Consider the following 27,733-nt stretch of genomic DNA (forward strand, 5'->3'; position numbering starts at 1 on the left):
GCTATATTTAGCACCCGATGGGAGAGGTTCTGGCTGCTTTTCTCTGCCTGTCTACGTCACAGAGTCTACGCTGGCCCTCTGGGCGTTATGTGACAGGTGACGGCACGCTGTTCTTTATCAATGAGGAGACTGGACTAGAATACTAAGCAGAGGAGCAGAGAAAGACCTGATGCCGTGGACTGTACAGGATACAATAACTTACAATAACGATTTGAATATACTGTCAAATAAAATACAACAGAAAATAATAGAATAGAATAGTGATTATTCGATTCATTTGCTTATTAAATTCCTAATATGTGAAATGCTTGGAAATGCACATTCTATTAAAGTCATAATGTGAATAGACAAAGCAGAAAGGAAATATCCTACACTCACAGCATTCTAAAGGGGTCCATTCTCAAATCAAATCAGTGTGCCAGCACTGAGCTCATAACTTCTTTTGTCAATATAAATTATAGTTTGTATCTGTCAAAACATTATTTAAAAAAAAAGGCAACATTGTTTTTTTTCTGATTACATCACCACCTTTATGAATGGCACAGTGCTTGGCGGTAGGCTACAAGAACGAGGGCGGGTCCTGTCTACACGTGGGTAGCAAGTAGAGCTGATAGGACCATGCGGTCCAACACTAGGCACTCACAATTGATTGGCTAGTGAGGACAGTGGGAGGATTTAACAGTCATCAAATAGAGACGCTTTTACGCATTGAACAGTTCAATGTGTAGGTTTGAGTCTGAGGAAGACAGGGTAGCCAAGAAGAGGCACTATAGGGCAGTCTATTGTGATTATCTATCTTCAGTTATCACTCAGTTACATATTTGGAACACACAGTTCAACTCATAGGCTACTGTACTTGGCTCCATTGATCAATAAAGACAAAGAACATCTAATTATTTATATTTCGTCTTCTGGAAAACGGCAGAAGAGTATCGGAGTTGTGTGGGTCAGTTCCAAATAACCTACATTTAGACAAGCGGATACCAGCTACTCTTTGATACTCCGACCCAAATAACGTGCCAAATAAAGCGCGGCCCAGCGAATGGACCATCATCAACCCGGCACACGTAGCTTTATTCCCCGTGCGGCTCTAGTCTGCGCGTCGGTACCTACTGAATCATTCATGCGCTTGTCCATCAGCTCGACCACAGGCAGTCGCTTCGAGCTCTCTGTCCATCGGGGAGAGACGGTGGAGGTGCTGAGGAGACGACTTTCCCAAAAGCTCAGAGTACCGAAAGAAAGATTCGTCTTGCTGCATAAGGAAACGTGAGTAGCCTAACCCCACTGGGCGCATACGTCAATTCAAAGCCTATTTCACGTTGGTTCGACGTAATTTCATTGAAAGGACGTGGAAACGACGTTGATTCAGTACATTGGGTATGATTTCAAGGGGACCAAATAACAATTCTGATGTAGGCTTTTGTATTACATATTTGATGCAATATCATGTAATGGATTTTATGTCTGGTTCTGCATGAGCCTATAACTTCATTGTCAAACAGGCCTAACTCATAAATGAAATGCATTTATGTGCAGGTGTTCTTTGTAAAATATCGTTTTAATCTCGTGTGAATAAAAGGCCAAGAATGAATTAATACAAATTGTTAAATGTTTCTATATACACATAGTAATGATCATGTCTTCTAATGTACCCACAGGCGGTTGAGTACAGGGAAACTACATGACCTGGGCATAGTTGATGGGAGTAAGCTGACACTGGTCCCAACTATTGAGGCAGGCTTGTTATCAGTAAGTCATATATTGTACAGTCCATAAATGGTTAACAAAGTTAACACCAGGTATTGAGTAAAGGAAACATGTCTGTAATGTTAAGTATAGTCTATAAAGCTTCAGCCAACAGGTCTGGACCTTTATAGCAGAGGTGATATTACTAGGTGCTCTGGCAGTTCTCCCTGAACCACTTTTACAACAGAACCAAGTGTAAAAAAAACCCACCAGATTTACTGGGGATGTACTTGCCAGCTTCTGTGTGGCCCGATTCATAGGTCCTTCTATCGGCATTGATCTATCATATAGATCTATCATCATCTATCATATCATATCATATATATATAATATGCCTATTTTTGTTTTCTTTGCTTCCTTAGTCCCAACCATCCAGAAGAGAGCAGACCATCATGCAGGCTTTGGAGAGTTTAACTGAAACTCAGGTTGGTCTCTGATCTTTCACTGGACTTCTGTGTCATAAGATGGCTGTAACACTGTTGTCTCAATGTGGTAGGATTAAAGGCCTATGTAAATAAATAAGCAGCATTTTCTTTCTGTCCTCGTTCATACCAGCTCAGTACGGCTGGGTTGTTTCATGAAACAGCAAGGTTGTGCATTTGTGGTTGTTTCTGCATATGTATGTGTGTGTGGTTGAGATGGGAAGGAGTGACTCAACTTGACAAAGAACAGTTTTCTAAGAAATGGCTAGGTAGTTCTCATTATGGTCTGACTGCCCCCGCCCCAGACTGCACCTCACATGCACACATGCACGCGCACGCGCAGTGACCTAGCCTCCACCACAAGATTAAAATATCACCACTATATAGAGTATATTGGTTATATTTACACTAAATATCAGAAGCCATTTTGTACCAGAATGCAAACCCTCACATCAGATATTACAATGGAGGGGTGAGCAGTTCAACGAGACTGTTGTCGTGACTGCCGTCTTTAGGCCTGATAGCCTCTTTGTTACTGAAGTGTTCTGCTTCGTGACTGGGCTGGGCTAAATAGAGACACCAGACTGATAATAACAAAACACATCTAAATTGTAATGCCTCTGTATCCATAGAAAGCAGTTAGCTCTCAGTAAATAGCTCTGAATGTCTGGGGCCAGAACACTAGTGAGAGGGTACCAATATGACTTGTCTGTTGAAGCTTATTACATCTTGGATCATTAAGGACCCTTGTAATGGAGTCAGGCAGCAAACAAATAAGTGCTGTAAATATATTAATCAAGTTATTCATCCTTTTCTGTATCTGCAGGTCAGTGACTTCCTGTCTGGCCGTTCACCCCTGACCCTTGCCCTCAGGGTCGGTGATCACATGATGTTCGTCCAGCTCCAACTGGCCCCCCAGAGTGCCGCTGGGCAGCAGCAGAGTCACCTCATCACCCAGCGAGCAGGCAGAGCTGGGGTTGAACAGGTGCATGCTGCGAAGTGTGGGTCCACTAGGTTCCCTTACCCCTGCCCAGCCCAGCTCTCCTCCAACACCCCAGCCTCCCCTGCCCCTGTCTCCCCTCATACCCCCTCCTCAACCTCTCACGTCACCTACCTCTCTCCCTCACCTAGTGCCCCCCACCGCTCCACCAACCCCACCTGCTCCAGCCCTGCACCCCAGAGCCCAACCCCTGCCACCACCTACCCAGAGGTGGGACTAACAGATTATTCATATTATTATAATGTGACTATTATGTGTGTATTATCACATGCTAATGTTAGTTAAATACTTCAAAGCCTGATAATGTTAGCAAAGCAAGGAATAACTTTTCAATTTAATGTAGTTGCAGATATTTTGTAATATTTATTTATTGAAATATATGACAATTAGGCTACTGTTATTATCATTATACAGGCTCTATTTTGACTAGACAGGGAGTATCTTATATACAATATATATATATATTATATAATTTTGGGGTGGCAGGTAGCCTAGTGGTTAGAGCTTGGGCTAGTAACCGAAAGGTTGCTAGATCGAATCCCCGAGCTGACAAGGTACAAATCTGTCTTTCTGCCCCTGAACAAGGCAGTTTAACCCACTGTTCCTAGGCCGTCATTGTAAATAAGAATTTGTTTTGAACTGACTCGCCTAGTTAAATAAAGGTTAAATAAGAAATACAACCCTTTCGCCTCCCTTTATCACAGGGTGACTGCAGTGTGGCTGGTACTCCCACCTCTAATAAAACAGCTGCCGGGGAACCAGGTGCTGTCATAGAGAGCTTTGTGAGCCATGCCCCAGGAGTCTTCTCCGGGACCTTCTCAGGCACTCTGCCCCCAGCTGGGCAGGACAGCACCAGTACCGGTGTCAAGTCATCCAGACGAGGCATCAACACCATCTTCCAGATCCTCAACGACCTTCTCAGTGCCACTCGCCACTACCAAGGGGCTCCACTGTCCCTCTCCCAGCTCCTCTGCCGCCCTCCCAGCACCCCAACCAGCAGCACTCCGAGTACCCCAACCTCGCCCTTCCCGCCGCCCTCACCTCTCACCCCTGACCTTGTCAGCACTGCTACCTCAGGACCACTTACAGACCACATCAGCCAGGAACAAAGTCACTCATGTAAACCTACTGGTGAGTTGAGGTCCCACAGAATAACCAAAACGTGTCAATGCTGTGTGTAGCTGATTATAGGCAAAACAAAGTACAACATTATGCTGAAACAAAGGATGTTTAGGTTTTGTTATATTCGACTCCTTTTCTTCATAACACAACTAAAGAACCAAATGAATGAGATAGTGATTCTCTTTATTGTCTTCATTGAAAACATATGTGCATTAAATGAATGTTTAGCATTCAAGTATTCCTCGTCAGTGGTCTGTCACCTAGTTCTCGCTCCTGCATTCCCAAACCCTAGCGTCATGTTTGGAAACCAGTCCAGCCTTCTCAAGCTAGTCCCACAATAGTTGAGTTCTGGTTCTGCTTAGTGTCCAAGTTTAGAAAGTAGCAGCTGTACAGCAGAGAACACTGGTTGTGAGGGTATTGTTGGAAAGGAGGAAGTGGTTTCTGCGCCCCCTATTAATGAACTAGGGTTGTTTATATCCGTTCCCTGACGGCCTACGCATTCATTTGTTCCCCAGTCTGCAATGAATAAGAAAAGTATGTGTGGTTATAAGTGTTTTAGGGCAGAGCGAGCATGTAGCTACATGGCCCACAGGGGTCAGTTAGTAACAGGAATGCACTCACCGTCACACACACATAGTAACAGGACCTTAACCTTTTAACCTGAGGGTGCGAACTATTGTATCTCACCTTTTCACCCTAGCGCCGGAAACATACTAATGAACACATAATCATTGGCGACAGTGGCGGTTCTGGGTCACGTTGTCAGGGAAACGGCACTGCTCCATTCTTGGAATTAGAATTGATTCCATTTTGTTCATGGCCCCAAAAACAATGGTGCAATGTACTGTACGCTATATATACACAAAAGTATGTGGACACCCCTTCAAATTAGTGGATTTGGCTATTTCAGCTAGACCGTTGCTGACAGGAGGGTAAAAGCGAGCACACAGCCATGCAATCTCCATAGACAAACATTGGCAGTAGAATGACCTTACTGAAGAGCTCAGTGACTTTCAACGTGGCACCGTCATAGGATGCCAGCTTTCCAACAAGTCAATTTGTCACATTTGTGCCCCGCTAGAGCTGCCCCGGTCAACTGTAAGTGATGTTGTTGTGAAGTAACAATGGCTCAGATGCGAAATGGTAGGCCACACAGTTTACAGAACAGGACCGCCGAGTCCTAAGGCGCATGGTGCGTAAAAATTATCTGTCCTCGGTTGCAAAACTCACTAACAATTTCCAAACTGGCTCTGGAAGCAACGTCAGCACAAGAACTGTTATTCGGGAGCTTCATGAAATGGGTTTCCATGGCCAAGCAGCCACACACAGCTTAAGATCACCATGCGCAATGCCAAGCGTCGGATAGAGTGGTATACAGCTCTCTGGAGTGATGAACCACGCTTCACCATCTGGCAGTCCGACAGACAAATCTGGATTTAGCGGATGCCAGTAGAAATGCTACCTGCCCGAATGCATAGTGTCAACTGTAACATTTGGTGGAGGAGTAATAATGGTCTGGGGCTGTTTTTCATGGTTCATAGGCCCCTTAGTTCCAGTAAAGGGAAACATACAGCATACGACATTCTAGACGATTCTGTGCTTCCTTTGTTGCAACAGTTTGGGGAAGGCCCTTTCCTGTTTCAGCATGACAATTCCCCTGTGCACAAAGTGAGGTCCATATAGAAATGATTTGTCGAGACCGGTGTGGAAGAACTTGACGGACCTGCACAGAGCTCTGACCTTAACCCCATCGAATACCTTTGGGATGAATTGGAACGCCAACTGCGAGCCAGACCTAATCGCCCAACATCTGTCCCTGACCTCACTAATGCTCTTGTGGCTGAATGGAAGCAAGTCCCCGCAGCAATTTTCAAACATCTAGTGGAAAGGCTTCCCAGAGGAGTGGGGGCTATTATATTAGCCAAAGGGGGACCAACTCTATATTAATCCCCATGATTTTGGACTGAAATGTTTGACCAGCAGGTGTCCACATACATTTTGTCATGTGGTGTATATGTAAACTCAGCAAAAAAAAAGACACGTCCCTTTTCAGGACCCTGTCTTTCAAAGATAATTCGTAAAAATCGAAATATCTTCACAGATCTTCATTGTAAAGGGTCTAAACACTGTTTCCATGCTTGTTCAATGAACCATAAACAATTAATGAACATGCACCTAACAGCTTACAGACGGTAGGCAATTAAGGTCACAGTTAGGAAAACTTACACTAAGTACACTAAAGAGGCCTTCCTACTGACTCTGAAAAACACCAAAGAAAGATGCCCAGGGTCCCTGCTCATCTGTGTGAATGTGCCTTAGGCATGCTGCAAGGAGGCATGAGGACTGCAGATGTGGCCAGGGCAATAAATTGCAATGTCCACACTGTGAGACGCCTAAGACAGCACTACAGGGAGACAGGATGGACAGCTGATCGTCCTCGCAGTTGCAGATCACGTGTAACAACACCTCAGTACATCTGAACAGCACACCTGCGGGACAGGTACAGGATGGCAACAACAACTGCCTGAGTTATACCAGGAACGCACAATCCCTCCATCAGTGCTCAGACTGTCAGCAATAGGCTCATAGAGGCTGGACTGAGGGCTTGTAGGCCTGTTGTAAGGCAGGTCCTCACCAGACATCACTGGCAAAAATGTCACATATGGGCACAAACCCACCGTTGGTGGACCAGACAGGACTGGCAAAAAGTGCTCTTCACTGTCGAGTTGCGATTTTGTCTCACCAGGGGTGATGGTCAGATTTGTGTTTATCATCGAATGAATGAGCATTACACAGAGGCCTGTACTCTGGAGCGGGATCGAATTGGAGGTGGAGTGTCTGTCATGGTCTGGGGCGGTGTGTCACAGCATCATCGGACTGAGCTTGTTGTCATTGCAGGCAATCTCAACGCTGTGCGTTACAGGGAAGACATCCTCCTCCCTCATGTGGTACCCTTCCTGCAGGCTCATCCAGATATGACCCTGGCATGACAATGCCACCAGCCATACTGCTCGTTCTGTGCGTGGTTTCCTGCAAGACAGGAATGTCAGTGTTCCGCCATGGCCAGCAAAGAGCCCGTATCTCAATCCCATTGTGCACATCTGAGACCTGTTGGATCAGAGAGTGAGGGCTAGGGCCATTCCCCCCAGAAATGTCTGGAAACTTGCAGGTGCCTTGGTGCAAGAGTGGGGTAGCGTCTCACAGCAAGAACTGGCAAATCTGGTGCAGTCCATGAGGAGATGCACTGTACTTAATGCAGCTGGTGGCCACACCAGATGCTGACTGTTACTTTTGATTTTGACCCCCCCTTTGTTCAGGGACACATTATTCAATTTCTGTTAGTCACACGTCTGTGGAACTTGTTCAGTTTATGTCTCAGTTGTTGAATCTTATGTTCATGCAAATATTTACACATGTTAAGTTTGCTGAAAATAAACTCAGTTGACAGTGAGAGGACGTTTCTTTTTTGCTGAGTTTATATACTACTTGAATTCCTGCTATAACATTATTCCTCTTGACCAGTGCTGTAAAGTACTTAAGTAAAAATACTTTAAAGTTCTACTTCAGTATTTTTTGGGGGTATCTATACTTTACCATTTATATTTGACATCTTTTACTTTCACTTCACTCCTAAAGAAAATAATGCACTTTTTACACAAATTTTCACTGACACCCCAAAAGTACTCATTACATTTTAAATGTAAAAGTGTCAAATTCACACACTTATCAAGAGAACATCCCTGGTCATCCCTACTGCCTCTAATCTGGCAGACTCACTAAACACAAATGCTTCGTTTGTAAATGTGTGCCGCTGGCTCTAAGAAAAAAATTTAATTGTGCCATCTGGTTTACTTAGAAGGAATTTTAAATTATTTATACTTTTGATATTTAAGTATATTTTAGCAATTACATTTGCTTTTGATACTTAAGTATATTTTAAACCAAATACATTTACCCAAGTAGCATTTTACTGGGTGACTTAATTTTACTTGAGTCATTTTCTATTAAGGTATCTTTTCTTTTACTACAGTATGACATTTGGGTACTTTTTCCTCCACTGCTCATGACTCTTCCCGTCTTCTTCCTCCCACCTGTTTTCTCTTCCATCTCATCCTCCCTCCATCCTCTTCCTCTCTCAGCAGGCCTGTGTTCCAGTCAATCTGAGGAAGAGAACCAGTCATTGCGTTGTAAACTGGAGCGCCTTCAGATGTTGATGCACCAGAGACGCCTGCGCAGGCGGGCTCGCAGGGACACACGCACCTCACACCCCTACCCTCCTCACCGTCAACCCTGGTCGCCCGGACGAGACAAAGCCAGCCGCCATAGCAACGGCAGCCTGTCCAGCAGCGAGGGCTCTTCCCTGGACGACCTGGAGTTGCAATGGAAACCGGAGCTACCCTCCGACCTTGTGATGGCATAGAGAGAGATTAAAATAAGTTTGGACCTATGTCATTGGCTGTCCTTTGAATGGCTGAGTAGGAGAAATAAACTGCCCATTTTGGGACTCACTTGATCACACTGCAGAAGGACTCTTCATAAAGACAGCTGTCCTTTCTTGAAACTGGACATTCAAACAGAACTTCAGTAGTATATTGTATGTAAATAGTTTACACTCCCTTGACTGAGCTTTCCGCGGATCATATGACACTTCTTTACTGGCAGTCTATCTTGCCAGAGTCTGTTGGAACTGTTCTTTAACGTTTGAGGGTCTACCAGTCACTGTACCTACCATTTTAAACTGACGCACATCTTCAGTTGCTGTCGTTCATTGTCAGAACTATGTAGCATTATGAGGTTGCCAAATAGATACGTTTCTGCACATTTGTTCTGACAGCTTCATTGCAAGGTTTTGCGGTTGCTCGAGTGAGTGAAGTGATCATTTGGTCTTTGTATACAGTATGTTCTGATGCATTAAGCAGCATGCAGGTAAAATATAAAATTAATGTTCTGATTTGACCCATGTAGACTGTTTAAGTTTGAAGCAATAATTGATTCTGTTCTGCAGACTTTCCTAGGAAATACAAATTCTGAAATCAGCAATTTGCCTCTTATACTCCTAACATCCATTTAACAAAATACTCCAACCCTAGACCTCAACTCAATGCCTGTATTGAGTGCTGGGGTGCGTTCAGTTCAATTAAACATTTGCTACGTTGCGTGACGGTTATTACTGCAGGACACTAAAACTTGAACAGACAGATGACCTGAAAGTGCAATGGAGTGTTCCGTAACCTCTCCCAGTTTAGTTATTCAGAACACTAATTGAATGCAACTAGTGTTTATTGGACAAATTCAGACAAATCCTTCCCATTTAAGAAACATTATGCTATATTAATAACCCCAGGTGTGTAAGGCATTGCTCAGTCACTACCAGCGCGACTGACGTTTACTGCGTTACTTGCAGTGTAAATTTAACCTGACAATTTAAATTAAATCAATAACAGAACACTTGAGTCACCCATCCTACAAATACAGAGTCAGACAAGTTTCAGAAAAGTATGGCCTCAGGCAGTTCGTGTTCCTACGGTCAGTGCTGGTGATAGGAGACATGAGGGTTCCACACTCAGCTGCCCTCTTCCAGCCATCATGTCTCTTGTTTACGCCAAACATTGGTTATAGCTGCGAGGACTGTTTAGACAATGCCTCCTGCCTAAACTGACATTTTGGACTTGCCCTCACATACACGTCACGCAAGTTGAGCGCACATGAATCCAAACACTAAAATGTTTATTTTCAAAAATCAAGTAGTCAATTGACAAATAACTCCTGGATATTGATGGGGCCCAGGGGAACAATTCAGAACAGGAGCAATGTTACGAACCTGAGAAATGTAGCTCATGACAAAGTTCTGTGAATAAAGAGTGATCAGCTGCACACATTTTCCTATTTGATAACATAGCATTCCTGAATTTTACATTCCAAATAAATCCAGTCAGATGTGAACATTGTAACAGGTTTATTCTCCTCAAAAAGTTAAATAGGCAAGATTCTTGTAATATTACACTTGGACCATGATAGGGCCCAAGGTAGCTTCACCTTCCTTCTGCATATCTGAGGAGAGTAGAGAACAGTGATGGAATACGTTACATTTTAAACTGGTAATAAAGCTCTGGCTTTGATTGACACTTACCTAAATCACTGTCCAGATCTCTAGCCTTGCTCACAGCACAGCTGGAGTCACAGCAGCCACAAACCAGGTCATCCCCACCTGCAGCCTTCCAGCTACAGATAAATATGAAGGTTAGTTTATATAGCAGCATGTCATAAAGGTACTATACCCACAACCCAGCTTATACATACCCATCAGTGAAAGAGCAGGCCTTGTTCTCAGCATCAATGGGGGAAGAGGCTGCAGCTGCTTTCAGATGACATGTTATGTAGAGCTGTTGGGAATCATTCTGTGGTTGGAACCTGAAGGACTCCAGCTGAAACTGGATCTTGTGATCCTGGGATCTGGACAGGAACTGGGAGCTGGAGCCGGTCAACTTGGCATCAACCAGACACCTGAGGAGACCAAGGGTCAACGTTAGGCTTCAGGGGTTACATTTAAGGTAATATAAGAGGAGTCAAACTGACAACTAAACTCACCCATGGTCCTCAATGAAAGAATATCTAGGGACAGTGTGGACATCAGGCGCCAAGGTGGCGACACAGCGGTCCACAAAGACACGGAGGGGAACGTGGTGGTACGGCATGACCGAGGCTTCCATGTTGATGATGTCACCAAGATAGTAAAGGTTGGAGGGCCTCTCAAACTGCCAGTCGGCTGGAAAGACGAGTGGCATGTCAGTGTGGGTTTACACACAGGAAGAGGCTTCGTCAGGTTTACCTACCAGTCATTAACCTCAGGGAGAAGTAGAGTTCCTCTGCCACCATGTTGGAAGTGTAGGGGATCCAGGTTGGCTTCAGGGCATTGCTGCTCACATCGTGATTCCTAGAAACAAACACGGACTATGGTATTACTTAAACCTCAGAATGATGTGGTTTGTCAAAGTGAAGAATGCAACAATAGTTACCTCAAGTAGTGGCACTCAATATCAACCATAGCTGCACTGGTCTTCACTATAGAAGTGTTAGCAAGAGGTTTTGGCTCATAGACAAGCGTGAAGGTGTAGATCAGCACATCCTCAGTCATCTAGGAACAGGATCACAAGTGATGTAGCACAAGAATAAGGATTCACAGTCAGGACGTTAAACAGCAAATGTGACATACCGTCAGCTCACTGCCACAGCCATGCAGCTCTGATTCAAAGGTGATCACATGAACGTCAGCGTCCTCCTCAGTGGCAGCACAACCTCCTAGAGTGATACGCTCTGGCTGTATGAGCCGGCCAATCCCCAGCAGGTCCTGGTTCACCTGCACCCGGACCACACTCTCCCCACACTGAGCCGACACACTGTTGGCCGCCACCTGCTTCAGCCGCTCAGACACAGTATGCCTGTGCTCAGGCTTTGCAACTTCAGGATAGCGCCAAGTCAAAGGGTTCTCAGACGTCTGCTTGGACTGGGAGCTCTCAGGGTCTTCATCCTGGCTAGGTTGCTGGCCCACAGGCTGATCCCCAACAGGTTGCTGGCCCACAGGCTGCTCCCCAACAGGTTGCTGGCCCACAGGCTGCTCGCTAGGTACCTGGCCCACAGGCTGCTGGCTTGGTTCTTGGCCCACAGGCTGCTGGCTTGGTTCTTGGCCCACAGGCTGCTGGCTTGGTTCTTGGCCCACAGGCTGCTGGCTTGGTTCTTGGCCCACAGGCTGCTCTCCAACATGCTCACTAGGTTCCTGAACCAAAGGCTCGCCAACAGGCTGCTCACTAGGTTCTTGGCCCACAGGCTCGCCAAAGGGCTGCTCGCCAGGTTCCTGGCCCACAGGTTCTCCAACATGCTTACTAGGTTCTTGGCCCAAAGGCTCGCCAACAGGCTGCTGGCTAAGTTCCTGGCCCACAGGCTGCTCTCCAGGTTCATGGCCCACAGGCTGCTCTCCAACACGCTCGCTAGGTTCTTGGCCCACAGGCTCGCTAGGTTCTTGGCCCACAGGCTGCTCACTAGGATCTTGGCCCACAGGCTCGCTAGGTTCTTGGCCCACAGGCTGCTCACTAGGATCTTGGCCCACAGGCTCATGGAACACAGGCTGCTCTCCAACAGGACGCTGGCCCACAGGCTCACTAGAATCTTGGCCAACAGGCTCTCCAACATGCTCACTAGACTCTTGGCCTAAAGGATCGCTAGGGTCCTGGCCCAAAGCCTGGCCCACAGGTTGCTCTCCAACAGGGTCCTGGCTCACAGGCTGCTCTCCAGGTTCATAGCCCACAGGCTCTTGGGCCACAGGCTGGCTAGGTGCCTGACCCACAGGCTGCTCGCTAGGTTCATAGCCCACAGGCTCTTGGGCCACAGGCTGGCTAGGTTCCTGACCCACAGGCTGCTCGCTAGGTTCCTTGCCCACAGGCTGCTCGCTAGGTTCATTACCCAAAATCTCACTTGGTTCCTGGCCCACAGGCTCGCTAGGTTCATTCCCCAATGGCTCGCCAACAGGCTGCTCACGAGGTTCTTGGCACACAGGCTCACTAGGTTCTTGGCCCACAGGCTGCTGGCTAAGTTCCTGGCCCACGGGCTGCTCTCCAACAGGCTGCTGGCCCACAGGCTCTCCAACATGCTCACTAGGGTCTTGGCCCAAAGGCTCGCCAACAGGCTGCTGGCCCACAGGCTGCTCTCCAACAGGCTGCTGGCCCACAGGCTCTCCAACATGCTCACTAGGGTCTTGGCCCAAAGGCTCGCCAACAGGCTGCTGGTTAAGTTCCTGGCCCACAGGCTGCTCGCCAACAGGATGCTGGCCCACAGGCTCACTAGGATATTTGCCCACAGGCTCACCAACATGCTCACTAGATTCTTGTGCGAAAGGATTGCTAGCGTCCTGGCCCAAAGGCTCGCCAACAGGTTGCTTGCTTAGTTCCTGGCCCACAGGCTGCTCTCCCACAGACTCACTAGGTTCTTGGCCCACAGGCTGCTCTCCAGGTTCATGGCCCACAGGCTGCTCTCCAGGTTCATGGCCCACAGGCTGGCTAGGTTCCTGGCCCACAGGCTGCTCTCCAGGTTCATGGCCCACAGGCTGCTCTCCAACACGCTCGCTAGGTTCTTGGCCCACAGGCTCGCTAGGTTCTTGGCCCACAGGCTGCTCACTAGGATCTTGGCCCACAGGCTCGCTAGGTTCTTGGCCCACAGGCTGCTCACTAGGATCTTGGCCCACAGGCTCATGGAACACAGGCTGCTCTCCAACAGGACGCTGGCCCACAGGCTCACTAGAATCTTGGCCAACAGGCTCTCCAACATGCTCACTAGACTCTTGGCCTAAAGGATCGCTAGGGTCCTGGCCCAAAGCCTGGCCCACAGGTTGCTCTCCAACAGGGTCCTGGCTCACAGGCTGCTCTCCAGGTTCATAGCCCACAGGCTCTTGGGCCACAGGCTGGCTAGGTGCCTGACCCACAGGCTGCTCGCTAGGTTCATAGCCCACAGGCTCTTGGGCCACAGGCTGGCTAGGTTCCTGACCCACAGGCTGCTCGCTAGGTTCCTTGCCCACAGGCTGCTCGCTAGGTTCATTACCCAAAATCTCACTTGGTTCCTGGCCCACAGGCTCGCTAGGTTCATTCCCCAATGGCTCGCCAACAGGCTGCTCACGAGGTTCTTGGCACACAGGCTCACTAGGTTCTTGGCCCACAGGCTGCTGGCTAAGTTCCTGGCCCACGGGCTGCTCTCCAACAGGCTGCTGGCCCACAGGCTCTCCAACATGCTCACTAGGGTCTTGGCCCAAAGGCTCGCCAACAGGCTGCTGGCCCACAGGCTGCTCTCCAACAGGCTGCTGGCCCACAGGCTCTCCAACATGCTCACTAGGGTCTTGGCCCAAAGGCTCGCCAACAGGCTGCTGGTTAAGTTCCTGGCCCACAGGCTGCTCGCCAACAGGATGCTGGCCCACAGGCTCACTAGGATATTTGCCCACAGGCTCACCAACATGCTCACTAGATTCTTGTGCGAAAGGATTGCTAGCGTCCTGGCCCAAAGGCTCGCCAACAGGTTGCTTGCTTAGTTCCTGGCCCACAGGCTGCTCTCCCACAGACTCACTAGGTTCTTGGCCCACAGGCTGCTCTCCAGGTTCATGGCCCACAGGCTGCTCTCCAGGTTCATGGCCCACAGGCTGGCTAGGTTCCTGACCCACAGGCTGCTCGCTAGGTTCCTTGCCCACAGGCTGCTCGCTAGGTTCATTACCCAAAATCTCACTTGGTTCCTGGCCCACAGGCTCGCTAGGTTCATTCCCCAATGGCTCGCCAACAGGCTGCTCACGAGGTTCTTGGCCCACAGGCTCGCTAGGTTCTTGGCCCACAGGCTGCTGGCTAAGTTCCTGGCCCACGGGCTGCTCTCCAACAGGCTGCTGGCCCACAGGCTCTCCAACATGCTCACTAGGGTCTTGGCCCAAAGGCTCGCCAACAGGCTGCTGGCCCACAGGCTGCTCTCCAACAGGCTGCTGGCCCACAGGCTCTCCAACATGCTCACTAGGGTCTTGGCCCAAAGGCTCGCCAACAGGCTGCTGGTTAAGTTCCTGGCCCACAGGCTGCTCGCCAACAGGATGCTGGCCCACAGGCTCACTAGGATATTTGCCCACAGGCTCACCAACATGCTCACTAGATTCTTGTGCGAAAGGATTGCTAGCGTCCTGGCCCAAAGGCTCGCCAACAGGTTGCTTGCTTAGTTCTTGGCCCACAGGCTGCTCTCCAGGTTCATGGCCCACAGGCTGCTCTCCAGGTTCATGGCCCACAGGCTGCTCTCCAGGTTCATGGCCCACAGGCTGCTCTCCAGGTTCATGGCCCACAGGCTCTTGGACCACAGGCACTCCAACATGCTCACTAGTGTCTTGGCCCACAGGCTGGCCAGGTTCCTGACCCACAGGCTCACCAGATTCCTGACCCACAGGCTGGCTAGGATCAAGGCCCACAGGTTCGCTGCTACCTTCCCAGACCACAGGCTCTCCGCGAGGTCCTTGAACGAAAGGCTGCCCTCCAGCTGCCTGGCCCACAGGCTGCTCTCCAACAGGTTGCTGTCCCACAGGCTCGCTAGGTTCCTGGCCCACAGGCACTCCAACATGCTCACTAGTGTCTTGGCCCACAGGCTCCTCGCCAGGTTCCTGACCCACAGGCTCCTCGCCAGGTTCCTGACCCACAGGCTCCTCGCCAGGTTCCTGACCCACAGGCTCGCTAGGTTCCTGGCCCACAGGCACACCAACATGCTCACTAGTGTCTTGGCCCACAGGCTCCTCACCAGGTTCCTGACCCACAGGCTCCTCGCCAGGTTCCTGACCCACAGGCTCCTCGCCAGGTTCCTGACCCACAGGCACTCCAACATGCTCACTAGTGTCTTGGCCCACAGGCTCCTCGCCAGGTTCCTGACCCACAGGCTCCTCGCCAGGTTCCTGACCCACAGGCGCCTCGCCAGGTTCCTGACCCACAGGCTCGCTAGGTTCCTGGCCCACAGGCACACCAACATGCTCACTAGTGTCTTGGCCCACAGGCTCCTCACCAGGTTCCTGACCCACAGGCTCCTCGCCAGGTTCCTGACCCACAGGCTCCTCGCCAGGTTCCTGGCCCACAGGCACTCCAACATGCTCACTAGTGTCTTGGCCCACAGGCTCCTCACCAGGTTCCTGACCCACAGGCTCCTCACCAGGTTCCTGACCCACAGGCTCGCTAGGTTCCTGGCCCACAGGCACTCCAACATGCTCACTAGTGTCTTGGCCCACAGGCTCCTCGCCGGGTTCCTGACCCACAGGCTCCTCGCCGGGTTCCTGACCCACAGGCTCCTCGCCAGGTTCCTGACCCACAGGCTCCTCGCTAGGTTCTTGGCTCAAAGGATTGCTAGGTGCCTGGCCCACAGGCTGCTCGTTAGGATATTGACTGACAAGCTCTTTGCTAGGTTCCCGGCCCACAGGTTCGCCGCTAGCTTCCCAGACCACAGGTTCGCCGCTAGCTTCCCAGACCACAGGCTCTCTGCGAGGTCCTTGAACGACAGGCTGCCCTCCAGCTGCCTGGCCCACAGGCTGCCCTCCAGCTGCCTGGCCCACAGGCTGCCCTCCAGCTGCCTGGCCCACAGGCTCGCTAGTTTCTAAGCCCAAAAGCCCACCATAAAGCTTGCTAGGTTCCTGTCCAACAGTCTTTCCAACCGGATCCTGGCCCACAGGCTCTACCACAGGCTTTATAACAACCTGGCTAGGTTCCCTGCCCACAGGCTCTAAGCTAGGTTCCCGGCCCACAGGCTCTACCACAGGCTTTATAACAACCTGGCTAGGTTCTCGGCCCACAGGATTGCTAGATTCTACAGCATACTTCAGGGAATTGCTGCTCACTTCATGATTCCTAGAAACACGGAAAATACCATTACTTAAACTTCAGAATTATAGATGTTGTCAAAGTGAAGAATGCAACAATAGTTACCTCAAGTAGTGACACTCAATATCAACCATAGCTTTACTGGTGTTCAATATAGAAATGTTAGCAAGAGGTTTTGGCTCATAGACAAGAGTGAAGGTGTAGATCAGCACATCCTCAGTCATCTAGGAACAGAACACAAATCATGCATCAGATAATGATGACATCCTTCAGGAAGTTAAACAGCAAATGTGACATACCATCAGCTCACTGCCACAGCCATGCAGCTCTGATTCAAAAGTGAGCACAAGAGCTTCAGCATCCTCCTCAATGGCAGCACAGCCTCCTAGAGTGATAAGCTCTGGCTGGATGAGCCGGCCAATCCCCAGAAGTTCCTGTTTCACCTCCACACGGACCACACTTTGCCCACACCAAGCCACAACACCGTTGGCTGCCACCTGCTTTAGCCGCTCAAACACTGTAGATTTGCGCTCATGCTTCTCAATCGTAGGATAGAGCCAAGTCAGAGGGTTCTCAAATGTCTGCTTGGACTGGAAGCTCTCAGGGTCTTCATCCTGGCTAGTTTCCTGCCCCACAGGCTCGACAACGGGCTTGCTAGGTTCTTGTCCCACAGGGTCTTCTTGCATTGGCTTCGGAGTGTCAAACTGGGCTGAAACGCCATCGTCATGCAGAAACCCCAATCTCGGATAAAACCATCTGGAGATCCAAGCATCACTAACACAGCCAAACACCACGACCAACAGCAGCACTGCAGACACTTGCCTGAACCCCATCACTCCAAATAGACATAAGTTATTCTTGTAAATTCTTCCACAGAGTCTGTCAAACCATTTTATAGCCACGATGTCTAACAAAGGCCCCAACCCATTCAGAAATCAGCTTGATTATTGTCCAGACCTGATTAATTAAACAGGTGCTGAAGAATGTGAAGTTGATTGTCATTTGGTTGCCTTTGTGCAGACAAAATCACATACACCTGGAGCTTTATTGAGGATGGCTCAACTTTAGAGTGTTCATAGAAAAGTAATATGTAGGACAGACATGCTTTTCTATAGTGGATGTTACTCCCAGAGCCTGTTGAGCTAACCTTGGTAGAGAAAATTAAGGATTGGTCAGACGTCAGTGATATTGGGAAACTGATACACAATTGTTATGGTTGTGGTTTTTATGCATTTTTACCGCTTTTCACAGATGGATCCAAGGACCCAGAAAGTGGGCGCACAGCTAGCAGGTGTTTATGTTCCTGAACTTGATGTGCCGATATGTTGAAGACTAACAGATGAACTGTCAGTATAATCATTTGAACTGTTGGCGATAGTAGTTTCCCTCCAGTGGGTGGAGGACATACAACCTGTCAGAAGTATAGTACGCTCAGATTCCCTGTCTGTATTGAATTGTTTATCATCTGGCTAATCTAATAGGAGTGACCTACTATTGGAGGTATTCATGTTATTATGGAGAATTGAGAGACAGGGAGTGATGAATGAATGAATGTATGAATTAAATTATAATTCATATCAAACTATATGCTCTCCAAAGAAAGGTTGGTAGACCAATATTCAATGGTCAGATTAGGAAGGAAGAGGTGATGTAACAGTAGTGTCCCGTCCTCTCAGGTCGTTGGCGTGGGGTAGGATCAGATAGGGTTCAAGTAGTGGATTAAGGTGATGGGTTTTAATGAGTATAGGGTTAGTTGGTAACGTAATAAAAAAATAAGTATCTGCTTGTCACCATCAATTGTCTGAATTAATCTGATGAATCAAGAAATCTGTCATTTGGATGGTTTTGCCAAGGAAGTCTTAGTCACACAATTTTACATCTAGCTAAGGTGTTTGGTGCAGTATTTCTCAAGTACAAAAAGTTGCCTGAAAACCAGTAGTGCACTACAGACAGATTCTAGTCAGCTGCTGCAGTGCAGGACTGATTTCTGAGAACATGTCTACAACTTCATCAGCGAGCTGTCAAACTATCAGAAATAAAGAACAAACTACACACAGTTTACCACTGCCCAAAACCACTATCTAGCTAAGTTCCATCCCTGTGTTTGTCAATGAAGCTTGCTAACAGAGAGCAGGCACATTGATCAAATGTAAAAAATAATCATAATAATTGTATGTGTGACACAAGTCTTACTTACGGGTCAATTTCCAGCAATGCAGAGCTAAAGTTAACATGAAAAATTGAAATAGTGACAAGGAATAAATACAGTGAAAAACAAATAAAAATAATGAATAAAAATAACATGGCTACCTGCAGGGAGTACCAGTACCGAGTCGATGTGCAGGGGTACAAGGTAATTGAGGTAGCTATGTGCTGTACATAGAGCTAAAGTAACTAGGCAACAGTATAAATAATAGACAGTAGCAGCAGTGTGTGTGTGTGTGTGTGTGGCGTCAGTAGGCATGTGTGTGCATGTTATGTGTGTGTGGGCGTGTTTGTGTGTTAGTGAAAGTATGTGTGAGCGCATAGAGCAGTGTTCCCCAACTGGCGGCCCGTGGGCCGAATTTGGCCCGCGGATGGTCATATCTGCCCTCCTAAGTTTTCCGAGCAAAACATGAAAGACTAGAAACACCAGGAAATCCGCTCCAATTGATTTTAATTTAAGTACTCTGTTCCAAGGTATTCCCACGCATAATAGAGAGACACGTGACCGGTTTGAAATGCAAGGTTTGAAATGATTATGTTTTAGTCAAACATATCTCTTTGGGCTTCTTGAGGTCAATTTGCAGTCTACAAATGATTTTGTAATTATGTTCTGGCCCCCCGACCATGCACTCAACAAAACAATTGGCCCTCGGCTGAATCTCGTTGATGATCCCTGGCATGGAGTCAGTGCAAATAAGTTAGTACAAAAAAGGGTCAATGCAGGTACAGCAGTATGTGTAGCCATTTGATTAGCTATATAGCAGTCTTGTTTAGAAGTCTTATGGCTTGGAGGTAGAAGCTGTTCGGGGTCCTGTTGGTGCCAGACTTGGTGCACTGGTACCGCTTGTCATGCAGAAACAGAACGCAGTCTGTGGCTTGGGTGGCTGGAGTCTGACAATTTTTTGGCCTTAATTAACAACCCGTCCGAACACTGCCTACTATAGAGGTCCTGGATGGCAGGGAGTGATGTACTAGGCCATACGCATGACCCTCTGTAGCGCCTTGCGGTCGGATGCCAAGCGGTTGCCATACCAAGCGGTGGTGCAGCCAGTCCAGATGCTCTCGATGGTGCTGCTGAAGAACTTTTTGAAAATCTGAGGGCCTATGCCAAATCTTTGGGTAAGAAGCATTGCCGTGCGCTCTTCACAACTGTGTTGTGTTTGAACCCTGTCCACTACAGCCCTGTCAATATGAATGGGGGTGTATCTCGGCCTTCCGTTTCCTGTAGTCCACAATCAGATCCATTGTTTTACTGACGTTGAGGGAGAGGTTGTCCTGGCACCACACTGCTAGGCTGTCATCGTTGGTGATCAGACCTACCACCGTCGGCAAACTTAATGGTGTTGGAGTCGTGCAGGAGTGGACTAAGCACGCACCCTTGAGGTGCCCCCGTGTTGATGGTCAGCGTGCCGGATGTGTTATTGCCTACCCTCACCACCTGGGGGCAGCCTGTCAAGAAGTCCAGGATCCAGTTGCAGGGGGAGGTGTTCAGTCCCAGGGCAGGCAGGCCACGTTAGCTAAATAAACACATCAAGTTACTGGCTCGTGGCAAAGTGTTTCAGTGCCATTTTGTGCTTGCAACTTTTGATTAGAGATCAGAGGTGTAAAAAGTACTACATTGTACTTTCACTCAAGTATGACAAAGTAAAAGCTACACATTCTATTCCTCATCTTTAGCAAAACAGATGGCACAATTTCATGTATTCCTTTAGACAGCCATGAGACACTCCAACACAATTTATAAAGGAGCCATTTGTTGAATGGGTCCACCAGATCAGAGGCAGTAGTGGAGACAAGGGACCTTCTCTTGATAAGGTGTGTGAATTGTACCTTTTCCATTACTGCTAACCATTCAAATTCTAACTAGAACTTTTGGGTGTCAGGGAAAAAATATGGAGTAAAAAGTACTTCCATTTTCTTTAGGAATGTAATGTAGTCAAAAATGTAAGTTGTAAAAAAGTAAAGCTACTCCAAAAAAACTACTTAAGTACTTCACACCACTGCCAGAGATATGTAATGAGATGGTCTTGTCTACCCGAACAGAGTTAGGATCGTTGCTTACAAGTTCAGAACTGGGAGAAGTCAAGATTCACCTATTGCTCTTTGGATACAACCTTATTTGAAAATGCTTCGGATATTCAAAGAGGGGTGTGGTCAACCTCCTGAATTCTAGGGCGAAGGTAATTCGAATTGGGAAGTGAATACCAACTTCATGCAAGTAAGTCGGTCATTCACCTACAAAGTCAGGTGTGTAAATTACACATTTTTCTTCAGATGATGCCATTTGGTTCTTGATAACTGATTCCGTTATCTAGCTTATTTTCCCCAATGCACAATAATTTTCTACAAACAGTATGGGGTCGGGAGTCTTGGATGGTTAGGGGTGGCCTGGCCGATATGTCATGGTTTGGATCCCGAAGTCAGCTGGGTGGGGAAATGTGCCCTTGATCCTGATTGCGCCTGTGGGTCGCTCTGGATGGGAGCGTCTGTTGAATGACTAGAAAGTCATGTAAACGTTGAGCAGCTTCACTGCACTTTAAAATTCAGGTCCGTAGAGGTATGCCACATTTGAAGCTGGATACCAGTAACAACCTTAGCTCAGAAAGTTCAACACAGGCAGTTTCTCAGCACTACAGATCATGCCTCTTGTCCACGCCATAATCTCCTGTTACAGCTGCAATGGTTCTGAGGTCAGTTTAGACATTAATGTCTCCTGCCTAAAATGACATACTGGCCTTGCCCTCACATAAATGTCATCCAAGTCGAGCGCACATGAATCCAAACACTTTAAAATGTTTATTTTCAAAATAAATATAGTCAATTGACAAATCACTCCTGGAAACAATTCAGTACAGTAGCAACGTTACAAACCTGAGACATGTAGCTCATGACAAAGTTCTGTGAATAAAGAATGATCAGCTACACACATTCTTATTTGAATAATAAAAGCCCTGAATTTTACATTCCAAATAAATCCAGTCAGATGTGAACATTGTAACAGGTTTATTCTCCTCAAAAAGTTAAATAGGCAAGGTTCTTGTAATATTACACTTGGACCATGATAGGGCCCAAGGTAGCTTCACCTTCCTTCTGCATATCTGAGGAGAGTAGAGAACAGTGATGGAATACGTTACATTTTAAACTGGTAATAAAGCTCTGGCTTTGATTGACACTTACCTAAATCACTGTCCAGATCTCTAGCCTTGCTCACAGCACAGCTGGAGTCACAGCAGCCACAAACCAGGTCATCCCCACCTGCAGCCTTCCAGCTACAGATAAACATGAAGGTTAGTTTATATAGCAGCATGTCATAAAGGTACTACACCCACAACCCAGCTTATACATACCCATCAGTGAAAGAGCAGGCCTTGTTCTCAGCATCAATGGGGGAAGAGGCTGCAGCTGCTTTCAGATGACATGTTATGTAGAGCTGTTGGGAATCATTCTGTGGTTGGAATCTGAAGGACTCCAGCTGAAACTGGATCTTGTCATCCTGGGATCTGGACAGGAACTGGGAGCTGGAGCCGGTCAACTTGGCATCAACCAGACACCTGAGGAGACCAAGGGTCAACGTTAGGCTTCAGGGGTTACATTGAAGGTAATATAAGAGGAGTCAAACTGACAACTAAACTCACCCATGGTCCTCAATGAAAGAATATCTAGGGACAGTGTGGACATCAGGCGCCAAGGTGGCGACACAGCGGTCCACAAAGACGCGGAGGGGAACGTGGTGGTACGGCATGACCGAGGCTTCCATGTTGATGATGTCACCAAGATAGTAATGGTTGGAGGGCCTCTCAAACTGCCAGTCAGCTGGAAAGACAAGTGGCATGTCAGTGTGGGTCTACACAAAGGAAGAGGCTTCCAGTCAGGTTTACCTACCAGTCATTAACCTCAGGGAGAAGTAGAGGAGTTCCTCTGCCACCATGTTGGAAATGTTGGGGATCCAGGTTGGCTTCAGGGCATTGCTGCTCACATCGTGATTCCTAGAAACAAACACGGACTATGGCATTACTTAAACCTCAGAATATATGGGTTGTCAAAGTAAAGAATGCAACAATAGTTACCTCAAGTAGTGGCACTTAATATCAACCATAGCTGCACTGGTCTTCACTATAGAAGTGTTAGCAAAAGGTTTTGGCTCATAGACAAGCGTGAAGGTGTAGATCAGCACATCCTCAGTCATCTAGGAACAGGATCACAAGTGATGTAGCACAAGAATAAGGATTCACAGTCAGGACGTTAAACAGCAAATGTGACATACCGTCAGCTCACTGCCACAGCCATGCAGCTCTGATTCAAAGGTGATCACATGAGCTTCAGCGTCCTCCTCAGTGGCAGCACAACCTCCTAGAGTGATACGCTCTGGCTGTATGAGCCGGCCAATCCCCAGCAGGTCCTGGTTCACCTGCACCCGGACCACACTCTCCCCACACTGAGCCGACACACTGTTGGCCGCCACCTGCTTCAGCCGCTCAGACACAGTATGCCTGTGCTCAGGCTTTGCAACTTCAGGATAGCGCCAAGTCAAAGGGTTCTCAGACGTCTGCTTGGACTGGGAGCTCTCAGGGTCTTCATCCTGGATAGGTTCCTGGCCCAAAGGCACACCAACAGGCTCCTGGCCCACAGACTCTCCTCTAGGTTGCTGGACCACAGATTCCTGGCCCACAGGCTGTTCTCCAAAAGGTTGCTGGCCCACAGGCTGCTCGCCAGGTTCATGGCACACAGGTTGCTGGCCCACAGGCTGTGCTCCAACAGGTTGCTGGCCCACAGGCTGTGCTCCAACAGGTTGCTGGCCCACAGGCTGTGCTCCAACACGCTCACTAGGTTCTTGGCCCAAAGGCTCGCTAGGTTCCTGAACCAAAGGCTCGCCAACAGGCTGCTCACTAGGCTCTTGGCCCACAGGCTCGCTAGGTTCCTGGCCCACGGGCTGCTGGTTAAGTTCCTGGCCCACAGGCTCGCTAAGTTCATTACCCAAAATCTCACTTGGTTCCTGGCCCACAGGCTCTTCAACATACTTACTAGGTTCTTGGCCCAAAGGCTCGTTAGATTCCTGACCCAAAGGCTTGCCAACAGGCTGCTCACTAGGTTCTTGGCCCAAAGGCTGCTCTCCAACAGGTTGCTGGCCCACAGGCTCACTAGGTACTTGGCCCACAGGCTCACTAGGTTCTTGGCCCACAACATCACTACGTTCTTGACCCACATGGTCATGGCCCACAGGCTGCTCTCCAACAGGATGCTGGCCCACAGGCTCTCCACCATGCTCACTAGACTCTTGGCCTAAAGGATCGCTAGGTTCCTGGCCCACAGGCTGTGCTCCAACACGCTCACTAGGTTCTTGGCCCAAAGGCTCGCTAGGTTCCTGAACCAAAGGCTCGCCAACAGGCTGCTCACTAGGCTCTTGGCCCACAGGCTCGCTAGGTTCCTGGCCCACAGGCTGCTGGTTAAGTTCCTGACCCACAGGCTCTTCAACATACTTACTAGGTTCTTGGCCCAAAGGCTCGACAACAGGCTGCTCACTAGGTTCTTGGCCCACAGGCTGCTCTCCAACATGCTCACTAGGTACTTGGCCAACAGGCTCACTAGGTTCTTGACCCACATCATCACTACGTTCTTGACCCACATGGTCATGGCCCACAGGCTGCTCTCCAACAGGATGCTGGCCCACAGGCTCACTAGGATCTTGGCCCACAGGCTCTCCACCATGCTCACTAGACTCTTGGCCTAAAGGATCGCTAGGATCCTGGCCCACAGGCTGCTCTCCAACAGGTTGCTGGACCACAGGCTCACGTGGTTCATGGCCCACAAGCTCTCCAACATGCTCACTTGGTTCTTGGCCCAAAGGCTCTTGGGCCACAGACTGGCTAGGTTCCTGACCCACAGGCTGCTCGCTAGGTTCCTGGCCCACAGGCTCTCTAAGTTCATTAACCAAAATCTTACTTGGTTCCTGGGCCACAGGCTGCTCTCCAACACGCTTACTATGTTCTTGGCCCAAAGGCTCGACAACAGGCTGCTCACTAGGTTCTTGGCCCACAGGCTGCTCACTAGGTACTTGGCCCACAGGTTCACTAGGTTCTTGACCCACATCACCACTACGTTCTTGACCCACATGGTCATGGCCCACAGGCTGCTCTCCAACAGGATGCTGGCCCACAGGCTCTCCACCGTGCTCACTAGACTCTTGGCCTAAAGGATCGCTAGGTTCCTGGCCCACAGGCTGCTCTCCAACAGGTTGCTGGCCCACAGGCTGCGCTCCAATAGGTTGCTGGATCACAGGCTCACGTGGTTCCTGGCCCACAAGCTCTCCAACATGCTCACTTGGTTCTTGGCCCAAAGGCTGGCCCATAGGCTGCTCTCCAACAAGTTCCTGGCTCAAAGGCTGCTCTCCAGGTTCATGGCCCACAGGCTCTTGGGCCACAGACTGGCTAGGTTCCTGACCCACAGGCTGCTCGCTAGGATCCTGGCCCACAGGCTCGCTAAGTTCATTACCCAAAATCTTACTTGGTTCCTGGCCCACAGGCTGCTCTCCAACATGCTCACTAGGTTCTTGGCCCAAAGGCCCGCCAACAGGCTGCTGCCTATGTTCCTGGCCCACAGGCTGCTCTCCCACAGGCTCACTAAGTTCCTGACCCACAGGACCATGGCCCACAGGGTGCTCTCCAACAGGATGCTGGCCCACAAGCTCATTAGGATCTTGGACCACAGGCTCTCCAACATGCTCACTAGGTTCTTGGCCCAAAGGCTCGCCAACAGTTCCTGGCTGTAGCCTAAGTTCCTGGCCCACAGGCTGCTCGCCAACAGGTTGCTGGCCCACAGGCTGCTTGATAGGTTCCTGGCCCACAGGCTCACTAAGTTCATTACCCAAAATCTCACTAGGTTCTTGGCCCAAAGACTCGCTAGGTTCCTGGCCCACAGGCTCGCCAACAGGCGGCTCACTAGGTTCTTGGCCCACAGGCTCACCAACAGGCTGCTCACCAGGTTCCTGACCCATAGGCTTGCCAGGATCCTGACCCACAGGCTCGCCAACAGGCTGCTCACTAGGTTCTTGGCCCACAGGCTCACCAACAGGCTGCTCACTAGGTTCTTGACCCAAAGGCTCGCCAACAGGCTGCTGGCTAAGTTCCTGACCCATAGGCTTGCCAGGATCCTGACCCACAGGCTCGCCAACAGGCTGCTCACTAGGTTCTTGGCCCACAGGCTCACCAACAGGCTGCTCACTAGGTTCTTGACCCAAAGGCTCGCCAACAGGCTGCTGGCTAAGTTCCTGAACCACAGGCTGCTCTCCAACAGGTTGCTGGCCCACAGGCTCACTACGTTCTTGGCCCACAGGCTCACTACGTTCTTGGCCCACAGGGTCATGGCCCACAGGCTCTCCAACATGCTCACTAGGTTCTTGGCCCAAACGCTTACCAACAGGCTGCTGGCTCAGTTCCTGGCCCACAGGCTGCTCTCCAACAGGTTGCTGGCCCACAGGCTCACTAGGTTCTTGGCCCACAGGCTCATTAGGTTCTTGGCCCACAGGCTGCTCTCCAACAGGATGCTGGCCCACAGGCTCACTAGAATCTTGTCCGACAGGCTCTCCAACATGCTCACTAGGATCTTGGCCCAAAGGATGGCCCACAGGCTGCTCTCCAGGTTCATGGCCCACAGGCTCTACCACAGGCTTTATAACAACCTGGCTAGGTTCTTGGCCCACAGGCTTGCTAGGTTCTACAGCATACTTCAGGGAATTGCTGCTCACTTCATTATTCCTAGAAACACAGAAAATACCATTACTCAAACTTCAGAATTATAGATGTTGTCAAAGTGAAGAATGCAACAATAGTTACCTCAAGTAGTGGCACTCAATATCAACCATAGCTTTACTTGTGTTCAATATAGAAGTGTTAGCAAGAGGTTTTGGCTCATAGACAAGAGTGAAGGTGTAGATCAGCACATCCTCAGTCATCTAGGAACAGATCACAAATCATGTATCAGATAATGATATCATCCTTCAGGAAGTTAAACAACAAATGTGACATACCGTCAGCTCACTGCCACAGCCATGCAGCGCTGATTCAAAGGTGAGCCCAAGAGCTTCAGCATCCTCCTCAATGGCAGCACAGCCTCCTAGAGTGATAAGCGCTGGCTGGATGAGCCGGCCAATCCCCAGAAGTTCCTGTTTCACCTCCACACGGACCACACTTTGCCCACACCAAGCCACAACACCGTTGGCTGCCACCTGCTTTAGCCGCTCAAACACTGTAGATTTGCGCTCATGCTTCTCAATCGTAGGATAGAGCCAAGTCAGAGGGTTCTCAAATGTCTGCTTGGACTGGAAGCTCTCAGGGTCTTCAGCCTGGCTAGTTTCCTGCCCCACAGGCTCGACAATGGGCTCACTAGGTTCTTGTCCCACAGGGTCCTTTCCCGCAGGGTCTTCTTGCACTGGTTTCTGAGTGTCAAACTGGGTTGAAACGCCATCGTCATGCAGAAACCCCAATCTCGGATTAAACCATCTGGAGATCCAAGCATCATTAACACAAACAAACGCCACGATCAACAGCAGCACTGCAGACACTGCAGACACTTGCCTGAACCCCATCACTCCAAATAGACATAAGTTATTCTCGTCAATTCTTCCACAAAGTCTGTCAGACCATTTTATAGCCACATTGTCTGACAAAGGCCCTACCCCATTTAGAAATCAGCTTGATTATTGTCCAGACCTGATTAATTAAACAGGTGCTGAAGAATGTGAAGTTGATTGTCATTTGGTTGCCTTTGTGCAGACAAAATCACATACACCTGGAGCTTTATTGAGGATGGCTCAACTTTAGAGAGTGTTCATAGAAATGTAATATGTAAGACAGACATGCTTTTCTATAGTGGATGTTACTCCC

General features: G+C 48.9%; 3 protein-coding genes across 8 annotated transcripts; 1 reads left to right on the plus strand and 2 right to left on the minus strand.

Moving 5' to 3' along the window:
- Positions 1–416: 416 nt before the first annotated feature.
- LOC110530707 (midnolin) lies at positions 417–8,803 on the plus strand. 4 transcript variants are annotated; one of them, XM_021613956.2, is made up of 6 exons: positions 417–1,266; positions 1,659–1,749; positions 2,109–2,171; positions 2,995–3,378; positions 3,873–4,299; positions 8,433–8,803. In XM_021613956.2, the coding sequence occupies exons 1-6, from the start codon at positions 1,043–1,045 to the stop codon at positions 8,708–8,710; spliced, it is 1,467 nt and encodes a 488-aa protein (XP_021469631.2). In that variant the 5' UTR covers positions 417–1,042; the 3' UTR covers positions 8,711–8,803. The 4 variants fall into 4 exon arrangements, with proteins under 4 accessions (XP_021469631.2, XP_021469634.1, XP_021469630.2 ...); XM_021613959.2 differs by having other exon boundaries at positions 430–1,266; positions 2,995–3,153; XM_021613955.2 differs by having other exon boundaries at positions 597–1,266; positions 8,430–8,803.
- A 1,424-nt stretch (positions 8,804–10,227) lies between these two features.
- LOC110531000 (protein piccolo-like) lies at positions 10,228–17,666 on the minus strand. Its single transcript, XM_021614281.2, has 9 exons — positions 16,949–17,666; positions 16,755–16,873; positions 11,504–16,676; positions 11,307–11,425; positions 11,124–11,224; positions 10,879–11,056; positions 10,591–10,794; positions 10,421–10,512; positions 10,228–10,341 (listed from the first exon to the last, which is right to left on the minus strand). Exons 1-9 carry the CDS (start codon positions 17,480–17,482, stop codon positions 10,289–10,291), a joined length of 6,573 nt encoding a protein of 2,190 aa, XP_021469956.2. The 5' UTR covers positions 17,483–17,666; the 3' UTR covers positions 10,228–10,288.
- A 3,965-nt stretch (positions 17,667–21,631) lies between these two features.
- Positions 21,632–27,510, minus strand: LOC110531003 (protein piccolo). Of its 3 annotated transcripts, XM_036986369.1 has the most exons (11): positions 26,878–27,510; positions 26,684–26,802; positions 24,972–26,605; positions 24,343–24,701; positions 23,119–24,279; positions 22,922–23,040; positions 22,737–22,840; positions 22,490–22,667; positions 22,202–22,405; positions 22,032–22,123; positions 21,632–21,952 (listed from the first exon to the last, which is right to left on the minus strand). In XM_036986369.1, exons 1-11 carry the CDS (start codon positions 27,433–27,435, stop codon positions 21,900–21,902), a joined length of 4,581 nt encoding a protein of 1,526 aa, XP_036842264.1. In that variant the 5' UTR covers positions 27,436–27,510; the 3' UTR covers positions 21,632–21,899. The 3 variants fall into 3 exon arrangements, with proteins under 3 accessions (XP_036842264.1, XP_036842263.1, XP_036842265.1); XM_036986368.1 differs by having other exon boundaries at positions 23,119–24,701; positions 26,878–27,509; XM_036986370.1 differs by having other exon boundaries at positions 23,119–24,672; positions 25,165–26,605; positions 26,878–27,508.
- Between the last annotated feature and the right edge of the window lie 223 nt (positions 27,511–27,733).

This window comes from Oncorhynchus mykiss, chromosome 8, assembly GCF_013265735.2.
Source record: "Oncorhynchus mykiss isolate Arlee chromosome 8, USDA_OmykA_1.1, whole genome shotgun sequence".
NCBI lineage: Eukaryota > Metazoa > Chordata > Actinopteri > Salmoniformes > Salmonidae > Oncorhynchus > Oncorhynchus mykiss.